At 38.8% G+C, this 22,531-nt stretch overlaps 2 protein-coding genes across 5 annotated transcripts in view; both read left to right on the top strand.

Annotated features, from left to right (window-relative positions):
* Positions 1–1,408, top strand: part of LOC133445640 (guanine nucleotide exchange factor DBS-like) — a 35,529-nt gene extending 34,121 nt beyond the window's left edge. Inside the window, exon 27 of the mRNA XM_061722963.1 lies at positions 456–1,408. Coding sequence (XP_061578947.1) covers positions 456–529 — 74 coding nt within the window. The 3' untranslated portion in view covers positions 530–1,408. The remainder of the gene's footprint in view (positions 1–455) is intronic.
* A 3,290-nt stretch (positions 1,409–4,698) lies between these two features.
* Positions 4,699–22,531, top strand: part of LOC133446208 (uncharacterized) — a 30,012-nt gene continuing 12,179 nt past the window's right edge. For 2 of the 4 annotated variants that reach the window (XM_061724156.1, XM_061724157.1), the window contains exons 1-16: positions 4,699–4,912; positions 13,571–13,675; positions 13,764–13,897; positions 14,018–14,043; positions 14,136–14,203; positions 15,299–15,339; positions 15,430–15,479; positions 15,566–15,612; positions 15,704–15,726; positions 18,051–18,152; positions 19,625–19,701; positions 19,789–19,859; positions 19,950–19,972; positions 20,901–20,932; positions 21,022–21,074; positions 22,057–22,159. In XM_061724156.1, the coding sequence (XP_061580140.1) occupies positions 4,748–4,912; positions 13,571–13,675; positions 13,764–13,897; positions 14,018–14,043; positions 14,136–14,203; positions 15,299–15,339; positions 15,430–15,479; positions 15,566–15,612; positions 15,704–15,726; positions 18,051–18,152; positions 19,625–19,701; positions 19,789–19,859; positions 19,950–19,972; positions 20,901–20,932; positions 21,022–21,074; positions 22,057–22,159 (1,120 nt within the window). In that variant the 5' untranslated portion in view covers positions 4,699–4,747. Of the gene's footprint in view, positions 4,913–5,202; positions 5,563–13,570; positions 13,676–13,763; positions 13,898–14,017; positions 14,044–14,135; positions 14,204–15,298; positions 15,340–15,429; positions 15,480–15,565; positions 15,613–15,703; positions 15,727–18,050; positions 18,153–19,624; positions 19,702–19,788; positions 19,860–19,949; positions 19,973–20,900; positions 20,933–21,021; positions 21,075–22,056; positions 22,160–22,531 lie in introns of those variants that run through there. The other 2 variants (XM_061724159.1, XM_061724158.1) reach the window with 2 other exon arrangements.

Here is a 22,531-nt window from a genome sequence, read left to right on the forward strand (position 1 = left end):
ATTTATTTTGTCTTAGTTTTGATTCTAATTCCGGTTAGAGCGAAGAAAAATATCCACAGAATAGCTGCACCTTTGTATAAGCTGCATGGTTGAAAACCTATGAAAAAAGTAGCGGCTTATAGTCCAGAAAATACAGTATATTTCTATAAATAAGGCTATTCTTTCATTTGTTTTTATTAATAAGATGGTTATTGATTAAGTTGTTACTGTTAATGTGGCTTTTTGCTGGTTATTGCTGGTGCTTTTTATCGGTCCCGATCACGGGACTCTTGCGGGGTTTTGAGCTCCGAACTTTTACTTATAAGGTGAGCATGAATCCATCTTTTTTATAATGTAAAGATTGTGTCGTCCCCAAAGGTGGGAGCGGGATGAAACGATAACGGGGTTCACCTTACGGCCTACGACGTGAACCCGAGACCCGTGTGAGGCTAACGTTTGCTGTGTTGTCTCGACAGAGGGCTCAGGGAACCTCAGCACGTCGTCCAGCTGCAGCGAGGCCTACACAGCCTTCCCCGACGTCAAACCCTGAACCCCCCAGCACTTCCTCGGCCACAGCACTGTCCCTCCCGAACCCGAGCATCGTGTGATCTTGCCAACATCAGTCCTAAAAAGGAATTTTGCACAGAAAAACTGTATTTTTTCCTCCATTATTTGTCTTTAATTCACATGCACTGTATTGTTCTGGTACGACGGCGTCTCTTAAGGATCCTGCAGTTGTTGCCATCACGAGGTGAAGATACAGAACAAACATCCACACTACATCCTGTATAGTAGCTTGATAGTCACAAACAAGTGTAGTCTGCTTATTTTTACGACGCAGTCTGCTTATTTTTATGATCGGGTGATAGATGTGCGTATGAATGGGCCAGCGGGACTGATCTCAAGTTATGCATCTATTTAAATTCACAATCAAATGGTAAATCTCATTGCGTTTATGTGCACAAGAGCTGTCTTAACATTCAGCTGCATTCACTTTCCATAAACATTCATATTTCAACTGTTACTGTGAATTTTAAAAAAGGGAGACGATGGGTATGTTTTTGTTTTTATGTTTTGTATTAGGGCCATGCAGGAGAAAAAATATTTGAGAGGGGAAGATTTGAGATTCGAGAAAAAAGTTGAAATGTCGAGAAAAAAGTTTAAAAATTAATTTAAAAAAAAAAGAATTTAAAATTAATCTCGACATTTCGACTTTTTTCTCAAAGTGCATAATGAAAAAAAATCTTCCTCCTCTAAAATATTATTTTTGTTTTTTTCCTGTCTGGCCCTAATACAGGACTGTCTCAGAAAATTAGAATATTGTGATTTTCTGTAATGCAATTACAAAAACAAAAATGTCATACATTCTGGATTCATTACAAATCAACTGAAATATTGCATGCCTTTTATTATTTTAATATTCCTGATCATTGCTGATCATGGCTTACAGCTTAAGAAAACTCAAAAAAAAATTAGAATATTCTAGGAATCTTAATCTTAAACTGTAAACCATAATCAGCAATATTAAAATAATAAAAGGCTTGCAATATTTCAGTTGATTTGTAATGAATCCAGAATGTATGACATTTTAGTTTTTTTAATTGCATTACAGAAAAATAAAGAACTTTATCACAATATTCTAATTTTCTGAGACAGTCCTGTACTCTTCCGTAGTGTGTTCTCTTATAAAGAAACGTCCGTTTTCACCCTTGTGCTGTCTGACGATAGACAGACATGTAGAGAATGAAACTCTACATGTTTCTCTATCGTCAGTCTGTCTGTAGAAACACATTCTGCCACCAGCCGTCCAGAATTTATGTGTAAACAATCATAGTCAACCCTGCGGTTTTCATAAATCCAACAAAGCTTTCTGGATGTGCAGCCGGAGGTCCCTGTATAGCACTATCATTCCCTGCAGAGGGCTTGTGTTCTGAATGTAGATATTGTGTATTCATATCAGTCTGTAATGAGATGGTTGTTAATGGAGATGCTATATTGTATATTAAGTATGGTGTTGTCACTACTGGGTGACCTGTCTAATTTTTTTACATAAACAACTTGTGATAATTCAATCAATCACTGCGTCTTTGATTTCCAAGTCCTTTTAATCGTTTGTCTTACAAAACCTCAGAAACCAGAAATGAAACTACAAGTACACAACTGGGATGCCAGATTTGTCGTATTCAAGTAAACTTCCCCCTCATCATTTCCTCCAACTGTAGAAAAGTTACCAATATTTTGAAATATATATATATATATATATATAAGAGAGAGAGAGAGAGACAGCCATTTCAGTACCAATCTATATCTAAATACATCTATCTTTATTAAATCAGGTATAGATAATAGATGGATGGATGGATGATGGATGAATTCCAGAAACACGGCTGTAAATCCCTTTCCAAAGCACATTTTTATTGATGCAATACGTATTTATAATCCTAGAAATTCATCCTGATCGTAGTGACGTCACTTTACATTTGTATAATAAACTTGTCCGAGGTTATATCCAGGGGAGCAGTGACAAAAGTGATTTAATTTAACCCACAACATTCAGACTAATTAAACGTGTGTGTGTGTCCTGATTCCTGACCCATCTGTAATTATATCCATAATGAACTTTGAAACAACAACAAAATCGAAAATTATAATAATATTATATATTATTATATATTATATTATTATTATTATTATTATTATTATTATTATTATAAAATCGAAAATTGAGGTATAGGTTTGACAATCTATTCCTGTTACTTCAGATATTGTTTTATACATTTAAAAAAAAAAAATTGTTTTATACACTCCAAACCAAAATAAGTTCAAGGATGGACATGACCAAAACATATGTGTTAAGATTCTAGGGGAACTATGGCATCTACTACAATTTTCATCCATATTGTCAAATATCTTTGCCATTCTAGCTTTAGAGTAATTAAAGTCGCATCCTAAGATGCCTGTAGACCTGAGGTCTGTTCAAACTGTCAGCTCCTTTAAATCAGGGCAAAAAGAACATTACTGTTTACTGAAGCGTACTCTTAAATTAAATACTTACCTGCTGTACTCTACTTTTAACAACTTGTGCTTTTTATTATTTTACCTCTTTTCTTATCAATGTATTTGTTATTTACTGTTTAATTGTGTTTTGCTGCTTTTAATGTCGATGTAAAGCACTTTGAATTACCTTGTGTTGAATTGTGCTATACAAATAAACTTGCCTAGCCTAAGATTTTAAACTGAATTAAGGCTAAACGTGCACAGGATTCACCATCACCACTAAATTAGATTTTAGTTTTCTTGGTTTGTTCTAGTCAGACGTGGGTTTTATAAACCTTATTGACACATTTCAATGCAACCTTCTGCTTTCTGTCACTAAACCATCACATGAAAAAGTGTGTAAAACCTGAAGGAAACAACAATTAAGTGCTTTACATTCAATAGCTTTGCTTTAAAAACCTTTTATAAACGTGCATGGTTCTTAGACGCTGACATTCGTGTACAGATTTGACCCCGGAGGGTCATTAAAGGGCAGAATTTTGTATTTTTACTTGTATAACCTTTTTTCCCCAGAATCTTTATTGTACAAACGTTTCCACGGTGACCTTACTGCTGAAAGGTTAAAGGTAAAAGATCTCACTAAAATAAATGAAGAGAGAAAAAAACCTGTTTTGTAACTATAGCCATCACAAACCTGAAGAAGAATAAAGTGTGAGACATGGTGCTTTACACGCGATAACTTTGCTTCAAAACCTTTTAGAAATGTGGAACATTCTTGTGCTGGCGTTCATTTACAAATTTCGACCTTGGAGGGTCATTAAAGGGCAGAATTTCCTATTTTTTTCCCCAGAATCTTTATTGTATGAAGGACTTTTGAAGTTTCCAGATTTTAAACTGGATTAAGGCTAAACATGCACAGGATGTACCATTCCCTACAAAATGTGATTTTAGTATGATAATTATATTCCAAATCCTCTGAGAACATGCACATGTTGGTGTAATATTGTTAGTAAACTACTAATAAAGGATAACCCTGTGCCCTCTTATTTATTTATTTTTTTTATGTATTTATTAGATTTTTGTTTGCAGTTTCCAACAAGTCAAACATCAGTCACTGTTACAGGCAACAAAGCAAACTTTTTCTCCCTGTTCTCCCTCCCATCCCCTCGTCCTCTAGAAAGAATAAGAGAAATGGGTTAAAATAATAATAATTTAAAAAAAAAAGAAAAAATAGAGCAAAAGAGGGAAAAACATTAATAGATATAGTATTAATTAAGAAACACTTAAACATAGATATCCATTAAATAAGTACAGCTGATAGCAATAGAACCCTGGATGTGATATACAGTATACGCATGCCCGTGTGAATACAGACACATACAAATATATGCATACAAATACTGAGATCAATTATGACATTGATGTATTTCAAGAACATTTTCAGGCCATTATATCACCCCACATGGATATTCTACTCCATCTGAGCCTCCTCCTGCTGAAGTAAGTTACCAACATTAGTATCATGTCTTAAAAACCATATAAAAGGTCTCCAGATGTCATCAAAGACATGTTGCTTCCGTCGAGTAATGTAAGTTATCTTTTCCATTATCATGTTAAAGCCACCTCTTTAACATGTGCCCTCTTATAATTTGAATTACCTCCAACCCTATTTCTGTCCCGGAGGGGGGACGTCTCTACAAACCTGGCAACCCAGCGGGCGGAGCTGCGGAGCGGACGCGCCGTTTGAAGCGGCTGCTGAACCCGGAGCGTCATGGAGCCGTTCCGGCGGGGAAAGGAGGCCGTTGCGAGGGGAACCGGCGTGGAAATGCCCCTCCGCAGCCGGCCGAGCTGCGGGCTCTGCAGCCGGGCCGAGGAGACCAGCACGACCGGACCGCTGGGCCGCAAAGGCGGCGTCACCGCCCACCAGAACTGCCTGGTAAAAACAGCGCCTAATCCCTCATTTATGCTTCCGCGTTAAATCGACGCAGAGAGCTACGGCGTAGGGTACACGGCGACGCGCGCACGTACGGCGTAGGCTCTGCGTCGGTGTAACGCGGAAGCATAAATCTTAAGCCTTAACTCGGATGTTTTTCTCTGGTTTCCGTCGGAACACATGGGTCGAGGCGGAAGTTGGTTCGAATCCTGGTGCAAAGTTCTGATAGTTGGGTTTTAAAACAACAGAACAATAACATGCATGTAATGCATGAAAACACTGGCCACCATACAGGGCTTTCACGTGACGTCACCAAACGCGAGTCGCCATTACGGAGATATACCCCCCACCCCCCCAGACCAAAACAAAGCCAGAGCGTATGAGAGACTGCACATTTCTGCTCCTTCATAAACCGTAATCACAATCCGCGTGGAAAATGGTCAATTATTGCCGTGTGTACGGTTGTACAAATCGGTCTGACCGAGAAAAACACCTGGAGTTTTACAGACTTCCAAAAGTTATCACAAATCAGGGAGATACTTGCCGAAACTTATCAGAAGAAAGGAGACGTCAGTGGCTTGCTGCACTGAAACAGAACTTCACGGGCAAGAATCTTGACAACATTCGTGTTTGTTCTTCACATTTATTGTCAGGTAAGTGAAGAATAAATATAATAATATAATAATCTACTGTATATTTAGCGTTATTGCTCGCCATGATTTATTCATTTCATAGCCTTACAACAGAGTTTCTCAAACTAAATTTCTTGCACCCTACTCTGCCAGTGTACAAATGGGGGTCCATTTGGTAAAAAAAATGAGGTAATTCACGATGTCAGGATATTTAATCGTTGGCAGAATAGTCGGGTCATCCGTGGTCCACGTTGTTTGCTCCAGCTCGTACGGATCATGGCCACCTAAAAGGTTTAATTTCTCTTTATACCTCGCCCTTTCTGGAGGACCAAGTCCTTCCCGGTATCTGGTATCTTCCCCACGTTTTGCCGAGGTTTTCCGTGGTTTTGACATGGTCAAATTTTACATGTTAGCCGCTTTGTTGTTGTTGTTCAACCTCCAGCCCTCCACAGCCTCCACTCTGCCTACAAATAATCCCGCCGCTATGGCTGCCGGGTCGCGGTACCGCCCATTTCGTGACGTCGGTGAAAACCCTCTATTGTCTTTTCTCCCCCTCCTTCTCCTGCAGAAAGAAGAAAGAACTGGAGCTTTTCTACTACTAACTAACTTTAACCTAACCTACAAACCAAAGTAGTTTGAGTTAAACACTGTTTTAATTGTGATGGCTAATATTTACAACATGGTTTCTTTCTCTCTTTATTTGGTTTAGTGAGAACTTTGAACCTTTCAGCAGACAGGTCATCATGTCTGCTGACATGGTGTCAGCATCAGGTTCAGGGTTTCCTAAGTTGCCACCTTTCAGAAATAGAAATAAGGGACACCCGATTTCAGCAGCGCAGGCGCCAAAAAAAGCCCCAAAACTTCTAAACTGCATACAAAAGTGTTTATTTTATATGAAAAAACAAAATGCTTTGATTTAAAGTTTAAAGTGCTTTAATAGCATTGAACTTGCATGACTGTACAGACAGACAACCATACTAGCAACTGAAATAGCCTATTCTGTGTACGTCCACATCAGCCCAGATGTATAATATAGCCTACTGGTGAAGAATATGGTGTAAAATTTAATTTATTTCAATAATTCAACTAGAATATGGTGTAAAAGTTCATTTATTTCAATAATTCAACTAGAATATGGTGTAAAAGTTCATTTATTTCAATAATTCAACTAGAATATGGTGTAAAAGTTAACTTATTTCAATAATTCAACTAGAATATACAGACGCAGCAGGTCCTGTTGTCCCGCCACAAAGATTTTGCTGGCCTTAATGTTTCCTGTGTTTTATTTTGTTCAGTATTGTTAAATTTAGTGTTGATGGTGTGACAGATGTGTGTATGGGGCGTTAATGAAAATACAGGACAAATCGCGTCCCGTATTAGTTCAATACGGGACGCAACATTTTTTCTCAAATAAAGGACAATTCCGTATTTTAAGGGACGGGTGGCAACCCTAGGTTTCCTACGGGTGCTTGAAATCCTTGAAAGTGCTTGAATTTCAATGTTGTGTTTTCAAGGCCTGAAAAGTTCTTGAATTTTAGTTTAAGTGCTTGAAATTATAACTATGTGTCTTTCACAAAATTGGGATCAGACTGTATAGTTTAGTTATTACAAGGAGAAATAAAATCAGTAAGCTGAAACATAACTAGATGTTTACAGCACGATACAATGTACATATTTGTGATAAAAAGCTGAAAGAATAATTATGAGTATATATATATTCCTGTAGATATTTTACCCCAGCGATAAGGTGCTTGAAGATTTTGAAAATGACCCTTGAAAGTGCTTGAATTTGACCTTGAAAAATGTGTAGGAACCCTGCAGGTTTATTTGGCCGAGAAAGGGAATTTGACTCAGTTATTTCGCTCACTGTCTTATTAAAATCACATTTTGTGCTGATTGGGACTACATCCTGTGCCTTAATCCAGTTTAAAATGTTAAGCAAGGCAAGTTTATTTGTATAGCACAATTCAACACAAGTGCTTTACATCAACATTAAAGCAGCAAGACAGAATTAAACAGTACATTGTAGTGGCCACTCACTAGCAGGACACTGTAGTTTCAGTGGGTTAGAATTCACAAGAATCTAGCCGTTATTAATAGGGGTGGGTTAAAAATATCGATATTTTATCGATATACATGTGTAGGAACGATTATCGATACATAAATCCAAGTATCAATTTAAAAAAAAAAAAATTGTATTTATTTATTTTATTTTTTTATCCAGATTTTTTTTTTTCCCCGTTCCCCAGCTCTTTTGTTCCCAAACTCCTACAAAATAACAAATAAAACGATAAGAAAAGAGGTAAAATAGTAAAAATCACAAGTTGTATATTACATTTCTATACGGTCAAAACGTACAAAGACCGGGTCAAATACAGTATTACAAAAGTAATCTGTGCTGATTCGTACGGTGAATTAAACCAATTTGACAATTCTACGTCACAATGCCTGCATTCAGGGCTTATCCATCACTAGTGTAACTTTGCGCGGTTTTCAAAAATCACAAGTATTTAATTTAAGAGTACGCTTAAAAAACAAATAAAATTATAAGAAAAGAGGTAAAATAATAAAAAGCACAAGTTGTTAAAAGTAAGGGCAGTAGAGTACAGCAGGTAAGTATTTAACTTCAGTGAACAGTCATGTTTTTAGCCCTCATTTAAAGGAGCTGACAGTTTGAACAGACCTCAGGTCTACAGGAATCTTAGGATGCGACTTTAATTACTCTAAAGCTAGAATGACAAAGATATTTGACAATATGGATGAAAATTGTAGTAGATGCCATAGATCCCCTGGAACCTTAACACATATGTTTGGGTCATGTCCATCCTTGAACTCATGTTGGTTTGGAGTGTATAAAACAATATCTGAAGTAACAGAATAGAATAAGCTTTATTGGCCAAGTATGAACATGCCAGACAGGGATTTTTTTTTGCTCACTGATCCCAGATTTAAGTAGTTACAAACAGTAATAGACAAATGGCTCTTATTAACATAAATACAATGTTTTTTAAAGTGAAAGGTGCAGCAGTATGAGGTAGACATTGAAAGGTGAATTGTTACAGCATATGATTGTGGTTATTATTATTATTATTATTGCACAGTGGTTGATTACTCTGAGACTCTATAAGCACTTTTTAACTAGTACCTACTCAGCCCGACTCGACTCAACTTGCCCTCGTTTCTTTTCAACACCCAGATCAGAAGTAGGCGGTTGGAGCGAAGCTGCTGTGACGTTTGCAGCCTTGAGCAGACATGGACTGAGAAAGCTCCTGGTATATGTTTTTCATTCCTCGTGGCCCCGTCTAGCTCTCTCTGGGTATTTTCCTCAGCCACCACATTTAAGAATCTGAATTTGACCACGGAACAGATTTCTTTGTTGCCATTGTTCTTTGAAAAAAATGAGCAGGAAGCCGCAAGTCGCTCTTGAAACGATGTCACATCCTGGCTCAGACATCTGATTGATATAATGTGAAGGATTCTGTGCTTTCAGACTCTTAAATCTTTGCATAAAAATGAGAAATGAATAAAAATTAAAGCTGCAAGCAGCGATGAACGGGCCCTCGCACTCACGTCCACCGCCCCCCATAAGCATATCAGAAATGACACCACCCACGACTCTCTATGTCAAACCATTCAAAAGTTATAGCAGAAAAAAGGAACAACCAATCAGAAGAAGGGGCGGGGCTAATTCAGGCCAATGAAGGTCAAGGACTTAATACCGAGTCCCATGACACCACCCACGACTCTCTATGTCAAACCATTCAAAAGTTATGGCAGAGAAAAGTATTCTAGGGGGCGCTGTTGAGCCGTTAGGCAACGCCCATTAATGCAAACCATGAAATATCAAATTTATCGCCAGGCCTGGCTTGCATGCAAATTTTGGTGACTTTTGGAGAACTATCAAATATGGACCAATCACATGAAGGGGACGAGTGCTTTTTCGCGTCTAGCGTCGCCACAGTAACACTTTTGAAAGAGAAAAGTAATGTGCGTCGTCGCAGGACAGAGATGAAAATTTTTATGTAAAAAAAAAACACCGGACCTCCGGCACCATAGACCGTAATGCTCTGGTTGAGCTAAGACTCAACTACTACTTTCAGTTTGACTTACTGGCTTAGGAGAGACCAACATAGCGATATAATGTCTGGAACTTTTTTTCCTAATTTTTTAAATATTTGTAAGGTATAAATATTAGTAAAACACTACTATTTTATTATTACTTTTTCTGTAACCATTCTACCGAGATTCTAACCGGGCTGAGCACGGGACTATTTCTGATGTCACCACATTACAACAGCGGATTGGTCGGGCGCGGGGCCGTCATCACCCTACTCGCCACTGATTGGTCGGGGGGCGGGGCCGTCATCACCCTACTCGCCACTGATTGGTCGGGGGGCGGGGCCGGCAGACGTTTGAATCAGGAAGCGGGAGTCAGCGCGAGAGCGACTGGCGGCTCGCGGCGATTTTATTATAAAAAAAGGACAACCAATCAGAAGAAGGGGCGGGGCTAATTCAGGCCAATGAAGGTCAAGGACTCCATAAAGAATCTGATGACACCACCCACGACTCTATGTCAAACCATTCCAATGTTATAGCAGAAAATCGGGACAACCAATCAGAAGAAGGGGCGGGGCTAATTAAGGCCAACGAAGCTTAAGGACTCATTACAGAGTCCCATGACACCACCCACAACTTCCTATGTCAAACCATTCAAAAGTTATGGCAGATAAAAGTATTCTAGGGGGCGCTGTTGAGCCGTTAGGCCACGCCCATTAATGCAAACCATGAAATATCAAATTTATCGCCAAGTCTGTCTTGCATGCAAATTTTGGTGACTTTTGGAGAACTATCAAATATGGACCAATCAGATTTCAAAATGGCCGACTTCCTGTTCGGTTTCGGCCATGGCTCCAAGAGACTTTTCTTGTGCCATGATACAGGTGTATAGCGATTTTGGTGCATGTACGTCAAACCGTATTGTGGGGCTTGAGGCACAAAGTTTTCCGGGGGGCGCTGTTGAGCCATTTTGCCACGCCCATTAATGCAAACCATGAAATATCACATTTATCGCCAGTCCTGGCTTGCGTGCCAAATTTGGTGCCTTTTGGGGAACTATCAAATATGGACCAATCAGATGAAGGGGGGGTGCGCTTGTTGGCGTCTAGCGTCGCCACGGTAACACTTTTGAAAGAGAAAAGTAATGCGTGTAGTCGCAGGATGGAGACGCACATTTTGATGTGTAACACATCTGGGTTCACGATACGGTTCGGGCCGTATTAATTCTCGAAGGAATGGCATATATTGCTCCAAAATTACGCGATTAATTCAGAATGTTCAAAATGGCCGACTTCCTGTTCGGTTTCGGCCGTGGCGCCAAGAGACTTTTCTTTAAGTTGCGACATGATACAGGTGTGTAGCGATTTTCGTTCATGTACGTCAAACCGTATTGAGGGGCTTGAGGCGCAAAGTTTTTTCTGTCTGAACCAATCAGATGAAGGGTGGGCGCGCTTTTCGGCGTCTAGCGTCGCCACGGTAACGCTTTTGAAAGAGAAAAGTAATGCGTGGTGTCGGAGGATGGAGACGCACATTTTGATGTATAACACACCTGGGTGCACGTTACGGTTCGGGCCGTATTAACTGCCGAAGGAATGGCATAAATTTCGCCAAAATGACACGATTAATTCAAAATGGCCGACTTCCTGTTCGGTTTCTCGACATGACGCCCAGAGACTTTTCTTTAAGTTGGGCCATGATACAGGTGTGTACCGATTTTCGTGCATGTACGACAAACCGCATTGTGGGGCTTGAGGCACAAAGTTTTCTAGGGGGCGCTGTTGAGCCCTTAGGCCACGCCCATTAATGTAAACCATTAAATATCAAATTTTTCGCCAGGCCTGACTTGCATGCAAAATTTGGTGACTTTTTGGGCACGTTTAGGGGGGCAAAAAGGCCTTCCTTTTGTCAGAACAATAAGAAGAAGAAGAAGAAGAAGAATAATTCCTACAGATACAATAGGGCCTTCGCACTGCAAGTGCTCGGGCCCTAACAAACTGGAATGACAAGATCGGTACTGCCTACACCCTACGCTCTGCGTAACAGCATTACAACACAGTGACAGAAAACTATAACAGCCGCGATGAAAAGCTGCTGCTATTCATTTCATGCTGTTGAGAATTCTGCACTAAGGTTAAACCAAAATGTATTTACATTTTCTTATTGATTGTGAGTTTGACTGGATGTCATTCAACCTTTGAACCTAGTAGGTAAACTACCTCTTTTGAAGTGAAATGTATTTATTTTTGTTATTGCACTATTCTGCACTCTTTGTTTTAGTTTACAATTTCATGTTTATACATTTTGTGGCACCAGAGCTGATGAGCTTTGTTTTGATCCAATGATGCAGTCAGTGAAAATAAATATATGTCCATGTTTGAGAGAATGGACAATAAAAGAAACTTTTTTTTTTTTTTTTGTTTTTTTTTTTTTTTTACTTAAAGGGAAAGTTCGGTTTTTTACAACCTGGACCTTATTTCTGGCATTTTTTATGGTTGTATACTCACCCAGAGGTGTTTGGTGTCATTTGGAGTCCTTCGGAAGATATTAGGAGTTTTTTGCGAGCCGCTTCTCCATATAACGGTGGTGAACGGGGCACCGCGGGACACAGACGATGCAGCGTCTAAATAACACATGATTGCCGCAAAACTCTTCATTTCTTTTATGAATCACTAGATCTGCTTCCAGGACCTGTTGTAACATTGTGGCGCTGTCTGTGTAATAAATAAAATAAATAAATCAGTTTGTAAACAAGACCTCTGAACTCATGACGTCATCTCTGTGCGCACTCTGTCCTCCGTTCAGTGAGCTCTTCAGCCGTATACTCCGGCTCAAAACGGTAAGGACGTCCATCATATTCAAAGTCGTCGTCCACAACCTCAGAATTTGACAAATATTCAGACATGTTTCAAATAACTAACAGTAAACTAACAGTAGCGAACTCCAGCTGTACACGGAGCTGTGTCTGGGACGCGCGCACAGAGATGACGTCATGAGTTCAGAGGTCTTGTTTACAAACGGATTTATTTATTTTATTTATTACACAGACAGCGCCACAATGTTACAACAGGTCCTGGAAGCAGATCTAGTGATTCATAAAAGAAATGAAGAGTTTCGCGGCAATCATGGGTCCAGGTTGTAAAAAGCCGAACTTTCCCTTTAATTCATTGCCAAAATGTATCTGATCGGGAAAAAGTATTGGAATTGTATCGGGAACCAAAACAAGTGAGTGGATCGGGAAAAATCGGGAATCGGCAGATACTCAAGTGATCGGGATCGTACGGTGGCCGAGACCCGCCATTGCTGAAAATAAAAGTAACGCTGCAAACAGAAACAAACGCCGCTGCAAATAAAAGATACGCTGAAAATATAAAGAAACCCTGCTGCAAATTAAAAAAAACAACCCAAATAAAAAAGCCACAACGGAAGTGAATTACCGGGCACTATTTTTGCTGATGCACCGGTGTTTTTTACATGAGGGGAGAAGTCCCTGACCACCACACACAGCTTCAACTTCACATTCATCCAAATAACTATTGTTACCCACGCTTTAGATTATTCTTGGCATTATTATTAATGATAAAAACAACAAAAACAACAACACTGGTGTCCTCTCACATTTTTATTTTATTTGCAGCGGGGTTTCTTTATATTTTCAGCGTTTCTTTTATTCGCAGTGGCGTTTCTTTTTGTTTGCAGCGTTTCTTTTATTTGCAGCAATGGCGGGCACCGTAGGATCGGATCGGTAACTAAAAAATCCTGATTGGGACAACCCTACTGTAAACATTCATGAATATCAGAAAGCCTCCTTTTCACTATTTACAATGTATGTACAATAACAATAACTTGTACAATAACTTCCATCTTCTCTCATATTTGTGATATTTTCTTTTCTCCAGAGTTGTGCGTCCTGGAGTTGCCGGATGGCGGTCCGTACATCCATCTCTAACCCGCCTGTTTGTTTGTTTGTTTCCAGTTATTCTCATCCGGGATATTTTGCACAAATTCTCCCGAGTTTTCCGAGTTGTTTGGCTTCAACGAGGAGGACGTGAAGCTTGAAGTGAAGCGAGGACACAGACTGGTAACGAGCCGTTTAACGCTAGCAGGTTTAATGCCCCGGCCGTGTGCGGCGCTAATCCCTCGCCGTGTCGCTTATTTTCCCGCCTTAGATGTGTAAACATTGTGGGCAAAGAGGAGCTACTGCCGGATGTGAAAACGGGCGCTGCAAGAGGTCCTTCCACTACCCGTGTGCTGTGGAAGGAGAATCCCGGCCCTTTGAGGAACGCGTCACGGGTCGCTTTGGGTCGGTTCCGTCGCCTGTTCGCCTGCATGTGAAGAGACATAGATCTGAATCATAGAAACGTGTGATTGGACTGAATTTGCCAGAGTTAAAGGCTTCTTGTTCTGTGTTTTCATGCAACAGGCTGTACTGCTCAAACTGTAAACTAAGTAAGTGTGTGCACGCTGCCGACTTTGTACCGTTTTTATTTTTCAGTTTACACAATGTGATATAATAACTTTTTCTTTTTGTTCATGGCCAGAAATCAACAATCCTGTAAACGGCTCCTCCACGACTCCCAGCGGAGCCGGACCGTCGAAAGTCTTCCTGGTGGGACTGTTACTGCTTTTATTTATATCATGTTTAGTTGGTACTAGTGATGCACCGATTGTTCGGTAACCGAAATTGTTCGAAAATGACAAAAAAACACTTTCGGTGTTCGGTGGAATAAGTGGGAAAAAAAACGAACAATTAATAACAGCGTTGTAATAGGATAAGGAAATAGACTGGCCGCTCCGTAACTGTTGCGCACCACATAAATCGTTGGCCAACCAAAAACTAACCACATAAGAATTTTACCTAACATTCACCAGCAGGTGGAACCAAAACAACATAAATCAATCTATTACAGGTGCGTTTAGATGACGAAATCAAACAGCGAAGTGCGTGGAGTTAAGTGGTGCAAACATGTCAGCAGTGTGGAAGTATTTTAGAGTGGCAAAGAATAATATAAAATTGCAATGAATGTTCTGCTCAAATATCTAGAGGGGGCACATCTGCAAAGTCTTTCAGCTACAAGTTTGATTTATCATTTGAAATGATAAAAAACCCTGAGCGCTTTAATGCATTTTTATTGTTTTAAGGCCTATGTTACAATGTTCAGTCAGTTAAGCCTAACGTAAGCTCAAAGATGGCCAAAAAATGTATTTTGCTAATTTATTTATTTTAAGTTATTGTTCTTTGCTGGTATAATGTCTGCTGGAATATTTAAGAAATGCTGGGAAATTAAAAAATGTTCAGTTTTTTATGTTCAACAAATGTTTTCTACCTTGTAATTTTGTAAAAGATTTTTTTTCTTTTAAAAGCATGCCTAAATCAAATTTATTTGATTTATGCAATGGTGAAAAAATTAGCAAAATAAATGAAAAACTGCGAAGAACCATGTTTGGTATTGTTAGGTATTCGGCCAAGTGTTTATTATTATTTTCCGTTTCGGTTTCGGCCACAAATTTTCATTTCGGTGCATCACTAGTTGGTACATTTCTCAAATATGTTTAAATTAGAAATGTAAGTTGTATTTACTCATTTTAAAGTTCTCAATCTGCCTCTTTAATCTCAACATCTTTAATCTCAACATCTTTAATAACGATATCTTTAATAACGACATCTGCCTCTTTAATAACAACATTCATCTGTCGTTCCAAGGTTTTCTCCAAGCCCCCAGAAAGAAGTAAAAGCCTCCCCCTGTGAGTATTTCCCAGAAATCCTCATTTTTTAATCACATTTTGATGTTTTTAAGTCACATAAATATCCACAACCAGATGTGTTTTTTGAAGGTTGAACTCTGACCAAATCGCTCCTTCGTCAAAAAAGAAGAAAAGGGGCCGTGAGTTATTCTGAGACTTTCATGTCCCCTCGTTACAATAATTACATCGTTTTGTTTCTGTAAATGAAAGCGCTTGTTTTCCGCAGGAAAACCTAAAGACAAACGGGATCCGCTGGACAGGGACTCGGCCAAGGTATTGATCACACCAGCTGCCGATCAAACCCTCCCCCGTCTCTGTCATCTGACCCGTTTTCACCTCCGTTTTTCTGCCTTTTGCTTTTCAGAGACGCCGGAGTGACGGTGACGCGTAAGTGGGACTTGTCTGCTCTCTGTGACCAACCCTTGTTTGTTTGATTGTTTAGTCTGCTGTGTAGAATCTGCTGCTTAAAACCTTTATAACAACTAAATTATTAGTTCTTCATTGAAGCACAAAATCCACTTTGAAAAACATCTGTAAGGCCACAGCTATCAAATATTTTAGTAATCGAGTATTCTACTGAAAATTCCATCGATTAATCGAGTAATCGGATAAAACATATTTTTGTTTAGTTAAAGAGCAATTAAAAAATACATAAAATGTTAGATGTTAATTGATATTACTAAGACTAAATTATATAATCCAGTAGGTTCATGGCTGTGCATTTAAAAACCCTGAACTTACACCAGTTGACCAAATTCACTGCCTTCACTCAAAAAACTAAGGATCTTACCAAAAAATGTTCTTATTTCTAACCTAAAAATGCTATTACACCTGATAACACACATCACTTAAAAGGTTAGGTGTTTTTCCCATGTGTCTCAATTGAACTTTCATTTGTGTCAAGCACATTTTAAGTTCTAGTTAAGTTTTAAGTTAAAGTATAAGATTTTGAGTTTTGGCACTGCTGTATTGGAACACATTAGGGTGATTCTCACGAAATTGCATTTTGACATGCCTGTAAGGATTTTATAGACTAAACTACTAAAACAATCATACATTTGTATTATATATCAAACTAGGTTATGTACTAATTGTAGGACTACTGTTGTCTTTGCATTTAATGAATTACTCTATATTTTATGACAACATTTCAACCTTAAAGTTCATTACCGTAACGTGTCCGGGCTTTTATTTTTTATCTTAAACCCCAAATTATCACAATACATCCTCATAATTTAATATACATATAAATACAAAAAATGGTTGGTGTTATACCCTTTAACTAGCAGTGTTACCATTTTGGGCCAACTATTTGTGAATAACTACTTTCTGGGCCAAACATATGTGTCCGGAGCATGAACAGTTCATTTCCGTAACAGAGATATTTGTCTCCATTAAAATCCCTGTGTTCCAACAAATAAAGTTTTTTTGTCCCATGATGCCTCTTGTGGAAGAGAAGTTGCAAAATGGCTACCAGATAAGATCATCTTTCAAGTTCTTCCAGTAGATATGTTAAAAACTGTAATTATATACACCCCTTGGCATACTACTACTGTTCATTACCATAACAGGGTATATTAAAAATAGTTTTGTAGATAATAACTTTATATTCTGTGGAAAAGTAACTTTTATAGAGCTTAACTGTTAGTGAAAATATTTCTGCCCAGTCATGCTAGCTGTGCTAATTATTGCTAGCAACATGGAACTGCCATTCATTACCGTAACGCTCTGCATTCATTACCGTAACATATGCAAGGCTGTTACGGTAATGAAAGGAAGTGTTACGGTAATTTATTATATATGTATAATCGGGGCTACAGATTTTGTGGTTCGTTTTCTCGGGTTTATATTGTACTGTAGCAGCATTTATTCTCATATCTACTAACTACCTAGCTAGCTTTAGCCATTTTAGCTAATTTAATAAGTCATAAAAAATTACGGGAATGGGTTACAGACTTACTTTGGTAACACTTTACAATAAGGGTCCCTTAATTAACATTAGTTAGTACATTATTAAGCATTAATTAACAGTTTACAGATCATTATTACGTATAATTTAGGATTAATTAATGTAGCCTATTAGTAAGCAGAACTGTTTACTACTCAAAGTTAGTTAATAAATTAAGTAATAATAAAAGTTGAATAATGTAATTAGTTATCATTATGTATGCATTACTTAGAATTAATTAACACATTAGTTTATATTAATGCTTAATAATGTATTAACTAATGTTAATTAAGGGACCCTTATTGTAAAGTGTTACAATATTAGAAATATACTTGTATCAAGACTGGCGGTATTCAATAATGTTGTATAACCTTTGTAATTAAGATCAGGAGATGTGGCAAAACAGAGAGCAGCCAGAGAAGCAACAAAGGCCAGGGTGCAGAAGCACAGAGAAAAGGTTAGGTCTGATCCAGACCTTCTTGAGGAATCCAGAAGGAAGGAAAGAGAGAGGTTAGAACTGTGTGTCGTCACAAAGATAGCATTACAAGAATGTGTGTGTGGGGGGCTAGGGAATACACTATGTTGATAAGTATCCTCACAAAGATAGCATAACAAGGATGTGTGTGTGGGCGGGAATAGGATTCAGGGGTTGAGGTTTAGGGGTTGATTTGAGATTTGGGAGATAGAAAACAAAGTTGCAATTCAATTGTAAAAAATGTGTTATTGAAATAAAGAATTATTTGATATTCTGTATTACATGCAGGTATAAGAAGAGAAAAGAGAGGGGACTTTTAAAGTCGATTGGCGAACTCACTGCTAAACAGCAACAAAAACAAAGAGCCAAGTGGAATGAAAATTCTAAAAGGTACAAGAAGAAGAACAAAAGCCTCCAGGCAATTCTTAATGACAGCCCCCCATCTGATGGATCTGAGGACCACATAGGCTCCAGTGCTGCTTGTTTTATCCATGAATGACTACAGAGTTAAAATACAAAACTACCCAGTTAGCTTTATTACGTTTTTATTCTGACATTTTCTGCCTTTTCTTTTAGTTAAAACTGTAGCGGGAACAGATGTTTAGAGGAACCTATGTATGTACCGGGTTAGAGGGGGAACATATAGGAGAACGGACCAGAAGAATATAGCGTGGATTGAAAATAAAAGTTAAGCACTGAGCTACAAGTGTCTCCCGTCTGAGCATGGCATGTTACTAAAACCAAACATATCCGCCGCCTCTTTCTTCGTCCTTTACGTGTGCGGCGTCAGCGCGTTGTGCCGCATTAAATGTAGTCCGGGCGAAATACGATGCTTTGAGCTGCAAAATTAAACGATTCCTCGAGGCAGAGAAAATTCCTCGATCATTTTTTGTAATCGAATTACTGGAATTATTCGAGGATCGTTTCAGCCCTAAACATCTGTAACTGAAATGCTGGTCTTTTAAAAAGTGTAATATCTTGTATAATATCTTAAGGAGGGGGAAAAAAGCATGGTGTTCCTTTTTTAAAGGCAAAGGTGTCTAAATCAATAGGAATATTGCACAGAACCAAGGAGATCCTCACTGAATATGTTATACAGTTGCTTCATTGTCCCATTCATCACTTATTGTGTGGAAATCTGGGGAAATACATACAAAAGAATCACAGACCCGATTTTTATCTTACAAAAAAGAGCCATTCGAGTTATAAACAAAGCAGATTATCGAGAACCAACAAATAGATTATTCGTAAATTCAAATGTGCTTAAATTCAGAGATTTAGTGGACCTTAAAACAGCGCAATTTATGTTTAAAATCAACAATAAAACACTTCCTGACAGTATTCGGAAGCTCTTCCAAAGCAGAGTTAGCCAATATGAACTAAGGGGTACATATATGTTCAGGAAAACAAAGGCAAGAACCAATGTTAAACAACGATGCATCTCAGTGACAGGAGTTAATCTGTGGAAGAGCTTAGATACAGAAATGAAAATGTGGAGCACCTAATTACAATTCAAAAGCACCTATAAATACAAAATGATTAATACATATAATAAAACAAGGGTATAATACACATAGGCATGTACCTATGGACATGTGTATGTGTGTAGGTGTATATGTGTATATGACTATGTATGTATATATATATATATATATATATATATATATATATATATATATATATATATATATATATATATATATATATATATATATATATATATTCAGTATGCGTGTGTGTATGTGTGTATATGTGTAGGTATGTGTATGTATCATTGTATTATTGCTTATATAAATACTGTATGGAATGATATTTATTAACTTTGCACTAGTTTATAAAAGCTAACCTTTTTTTGTTTCCAGGGCAGGATATGGGAGACCCTTGAAGAAGAAGCGCAAAGACAGGAAGCGGATCGTATCTGATGACTCCTCAGACACAGGTCAGCTGCTCGCTCCAGGAAACAAAGTGCTCCAGCTTGATTTCTGTCGTCCGGAAACTGATTCATGCATTTGTCCGTCCTCTGCAGACTTCAACGGACTCCTTCCTCCGCTGGAGTCGGACTTGGATGAAAGTGAAACCTCTCTGTTTCACACCGAAGTGGGTCCAATCTCTGAATACTAAAGAAATAATCATAATTATCGGTGGTTAAAGATGTTTAATAATGGATGATTTTCTGCACCCTGACAGCCGGCGGCTCCTGAGCCCCTCAGGTATGTGTTGTCTTCACTACATGACTGTAACTGGGACGGTGCATGGAGGTCTATGTAGGTCGGGGGTCGGCAACCTGCGGCTCTCTAGCGCCGCCCTAGTGGCTCCCTGGAGCTTTTTCAAAAATGTTTGAAAATGGAAATAGATTTGGGAGGGGAATATATTTTTTGTTTTATATGGTTTCTGTAGGAAAACATGACATTCTTAATGTTTTCCAAAAATATTTGAGAGGGTAAGATTTTTTTTTCATTATGCACTTTGAGAAAAAAGTCGAAATGTCGAGAAAATTGTCGAAATGTCGAGAATAATGTTGAAATACAATTTCAAGAATAAAGTCGAAACTTTGCCTTTTTTCTCAACATTTTAACATTTTTTTCAACATTTCAACTTTTTCTCGACATTATTAGTGTTTTCTTGACATTTCAACTTTTTTCTCAACATTTTAACTTTTTTCTCAACATTTTAACTTTTTTCTCAACATTTTAACTTTTTTCTCAACATTTTAACTTTTTCTCAACATTTTAACTTTTTTCTCAACATTTCAACTTTTTCTCGACTTTTATCTCGAAGTGCATAATGAAAAAAAAAATATTCCTCCTCTAAAATATTATTTTTATTTTTCTCCTGCCTGGCCCTAATACTCTTCCATGGTTTTGCGTAACAAAAAGAGTCATGTGGAAAGACATTAGCAGCTACATTTGCAGCCGAGGACCCAGTTATAACTAATATAGAGACATGCAACATGTGTTGCCTTCATTCTAAGGCTGATACAAGACTTTTCATTTTTTGCGACTCCAGACATTTGTTTTTGTTCCAATATGGCTCTTTCAACATTTTGGGTTGCCGACTCCTAATGTAGGAGGATGTTGCAGTAGTTGTGTACAGTGTCTGGTTTGTTGGAGCATCATCTTCCTCTCGTTCCCCCCTCAGAGACCCCCAGAGCGTCGCAGCCCGGCAGAACCGTGAGTCACCTGGACTCCTTCACACTCCAGCTGAGTAATGAAGCTCGGACCGAAGCCCGTCTTTACTAACTTTACTGCTCTCTCCTCAGAGAACCCGGCGATGGCTGAGATCGGGGATGAAGACGTGACCATCATCCCCTCCGTGAGTTCTCAGTATCCTCCCCTGCGGTTTTAAATTCTCATTTTATAAAATGTGGTATGAATGAATGAATCTTTATTTCGGCTTGCACACACTTTTTTTACAAAACAAGATGAAAAGGTAAAATAAACATTTCTTTTGCCGAAAAGGTGTAGGCTGAAGCCGTAGCTTATAGTGCCTACCCTTTTTATCTTATGATCAGCTTAAATATGAGACATTAGCATTATTCTGTGGAAACAAACAATGCATAAAGAAGACAAAATCTGCTCAGAGCCTAAAGGGACTCCCGAAGACATTACATATAATTATACCACGGTCTGTGTGAATACTCTATTCTGATTGGCTGGCAGGTGTAAGTTATAAGTTATAACCTACAGTGATAACTGAGAAAACAAGTTTGGTCAAATTGCCTGATATCTTTAATATCATTGCGCTGGACCAACTGCCAGGTGGTAACCACGGCAACGGAGATTCAGAGAAGAAGAGCCGGCTACTGCAGGACGGCCACATGAGTGATTTTGTAATTTATTTTAATTTATTTGGTGAATTTAACAATTTTGATAACTGGGATGCAGAAGAGGAGAGAAAAGAAAATAGCGGAGCTGAGCAGACTAGAATATCTTACCAAGGAAACTGAGTTATGGCTTGTTACAAAAACTTGCTGCAGACGAGAGATTAAATAGTCCACTCAGCCGCTTAGCTGTGGCTTGTTATAAAATTAATGATTTCAACTGAAAACACATTAAAGCAGGAATAACTTATTTAATATTTATGTTTTTTGGTAAGTGACTGTGGTATAAGCGGATAATGCCCTTCGAGGGGAACATTATCAGAAATATATGGACTTGGCGGAGGCAAACGCGTCGTCCGTATATTTCTGATAATGTACACCTCGCCAGGCTTTATCCCTTACATATTCGTCTCCATGACGATATCCCATCTCCACCAGAGCCGAGTTGTAACGTGGAGCGTTCTTCCCCCTCAGGACGCCGACTCGGAGAGTTTGCTTCCTCAAGCTCGGACGTCGTCACCAGAACCTCCCCGGGTCATCTGGGCGGAGACGGGGGTGCAGACAATCAAGTTTGAAGGTGAGGATCCCTCCTGGCTCTGTGTTCGGGTTCTGGACAGTGGAACCGGCTAGAGGCGGTATCAGGACCGTATCGGACCAGAAAAGCTGCAGAGCGTGTTGTCTTCACTACTCTGCCGACCCTCTGAGACCTTCGTTCTTAGGTGTTTAAAGGGAACCTATTATGGCATCTAATACCCATTTTAAACGGGCCTTGAATGTCTTAAAAACAGTACCGGCACAGTACATCCAAGTGATCGCCGCGACTTTGTGGCGCTCAAAACCCGGAGACTGTTGGGGGGGGGGGGGGGGGGCTGATAAGAGGTAGGGGCCGAGGAAGGCGTTGAGTTGAGGGAGGTGTGGTTATCAGTAAGTGTGTGTGTAGCGATAAGTC

This window comes from Cololabis saira, chromosome 6, assembly GCF_033807715.1.
Source record: "Cololabis saira isolate AMF1-May2022 chromosome 6, fColSai1.1, whole genome shotgun sequence".
In the NCBI taxonomy this organism is placed as follows: Eukaryota; Metazoa; Chordata; class Actinopteri; order Beloniformes; family Belonidae; genus Cololabis; species Cololabis saira.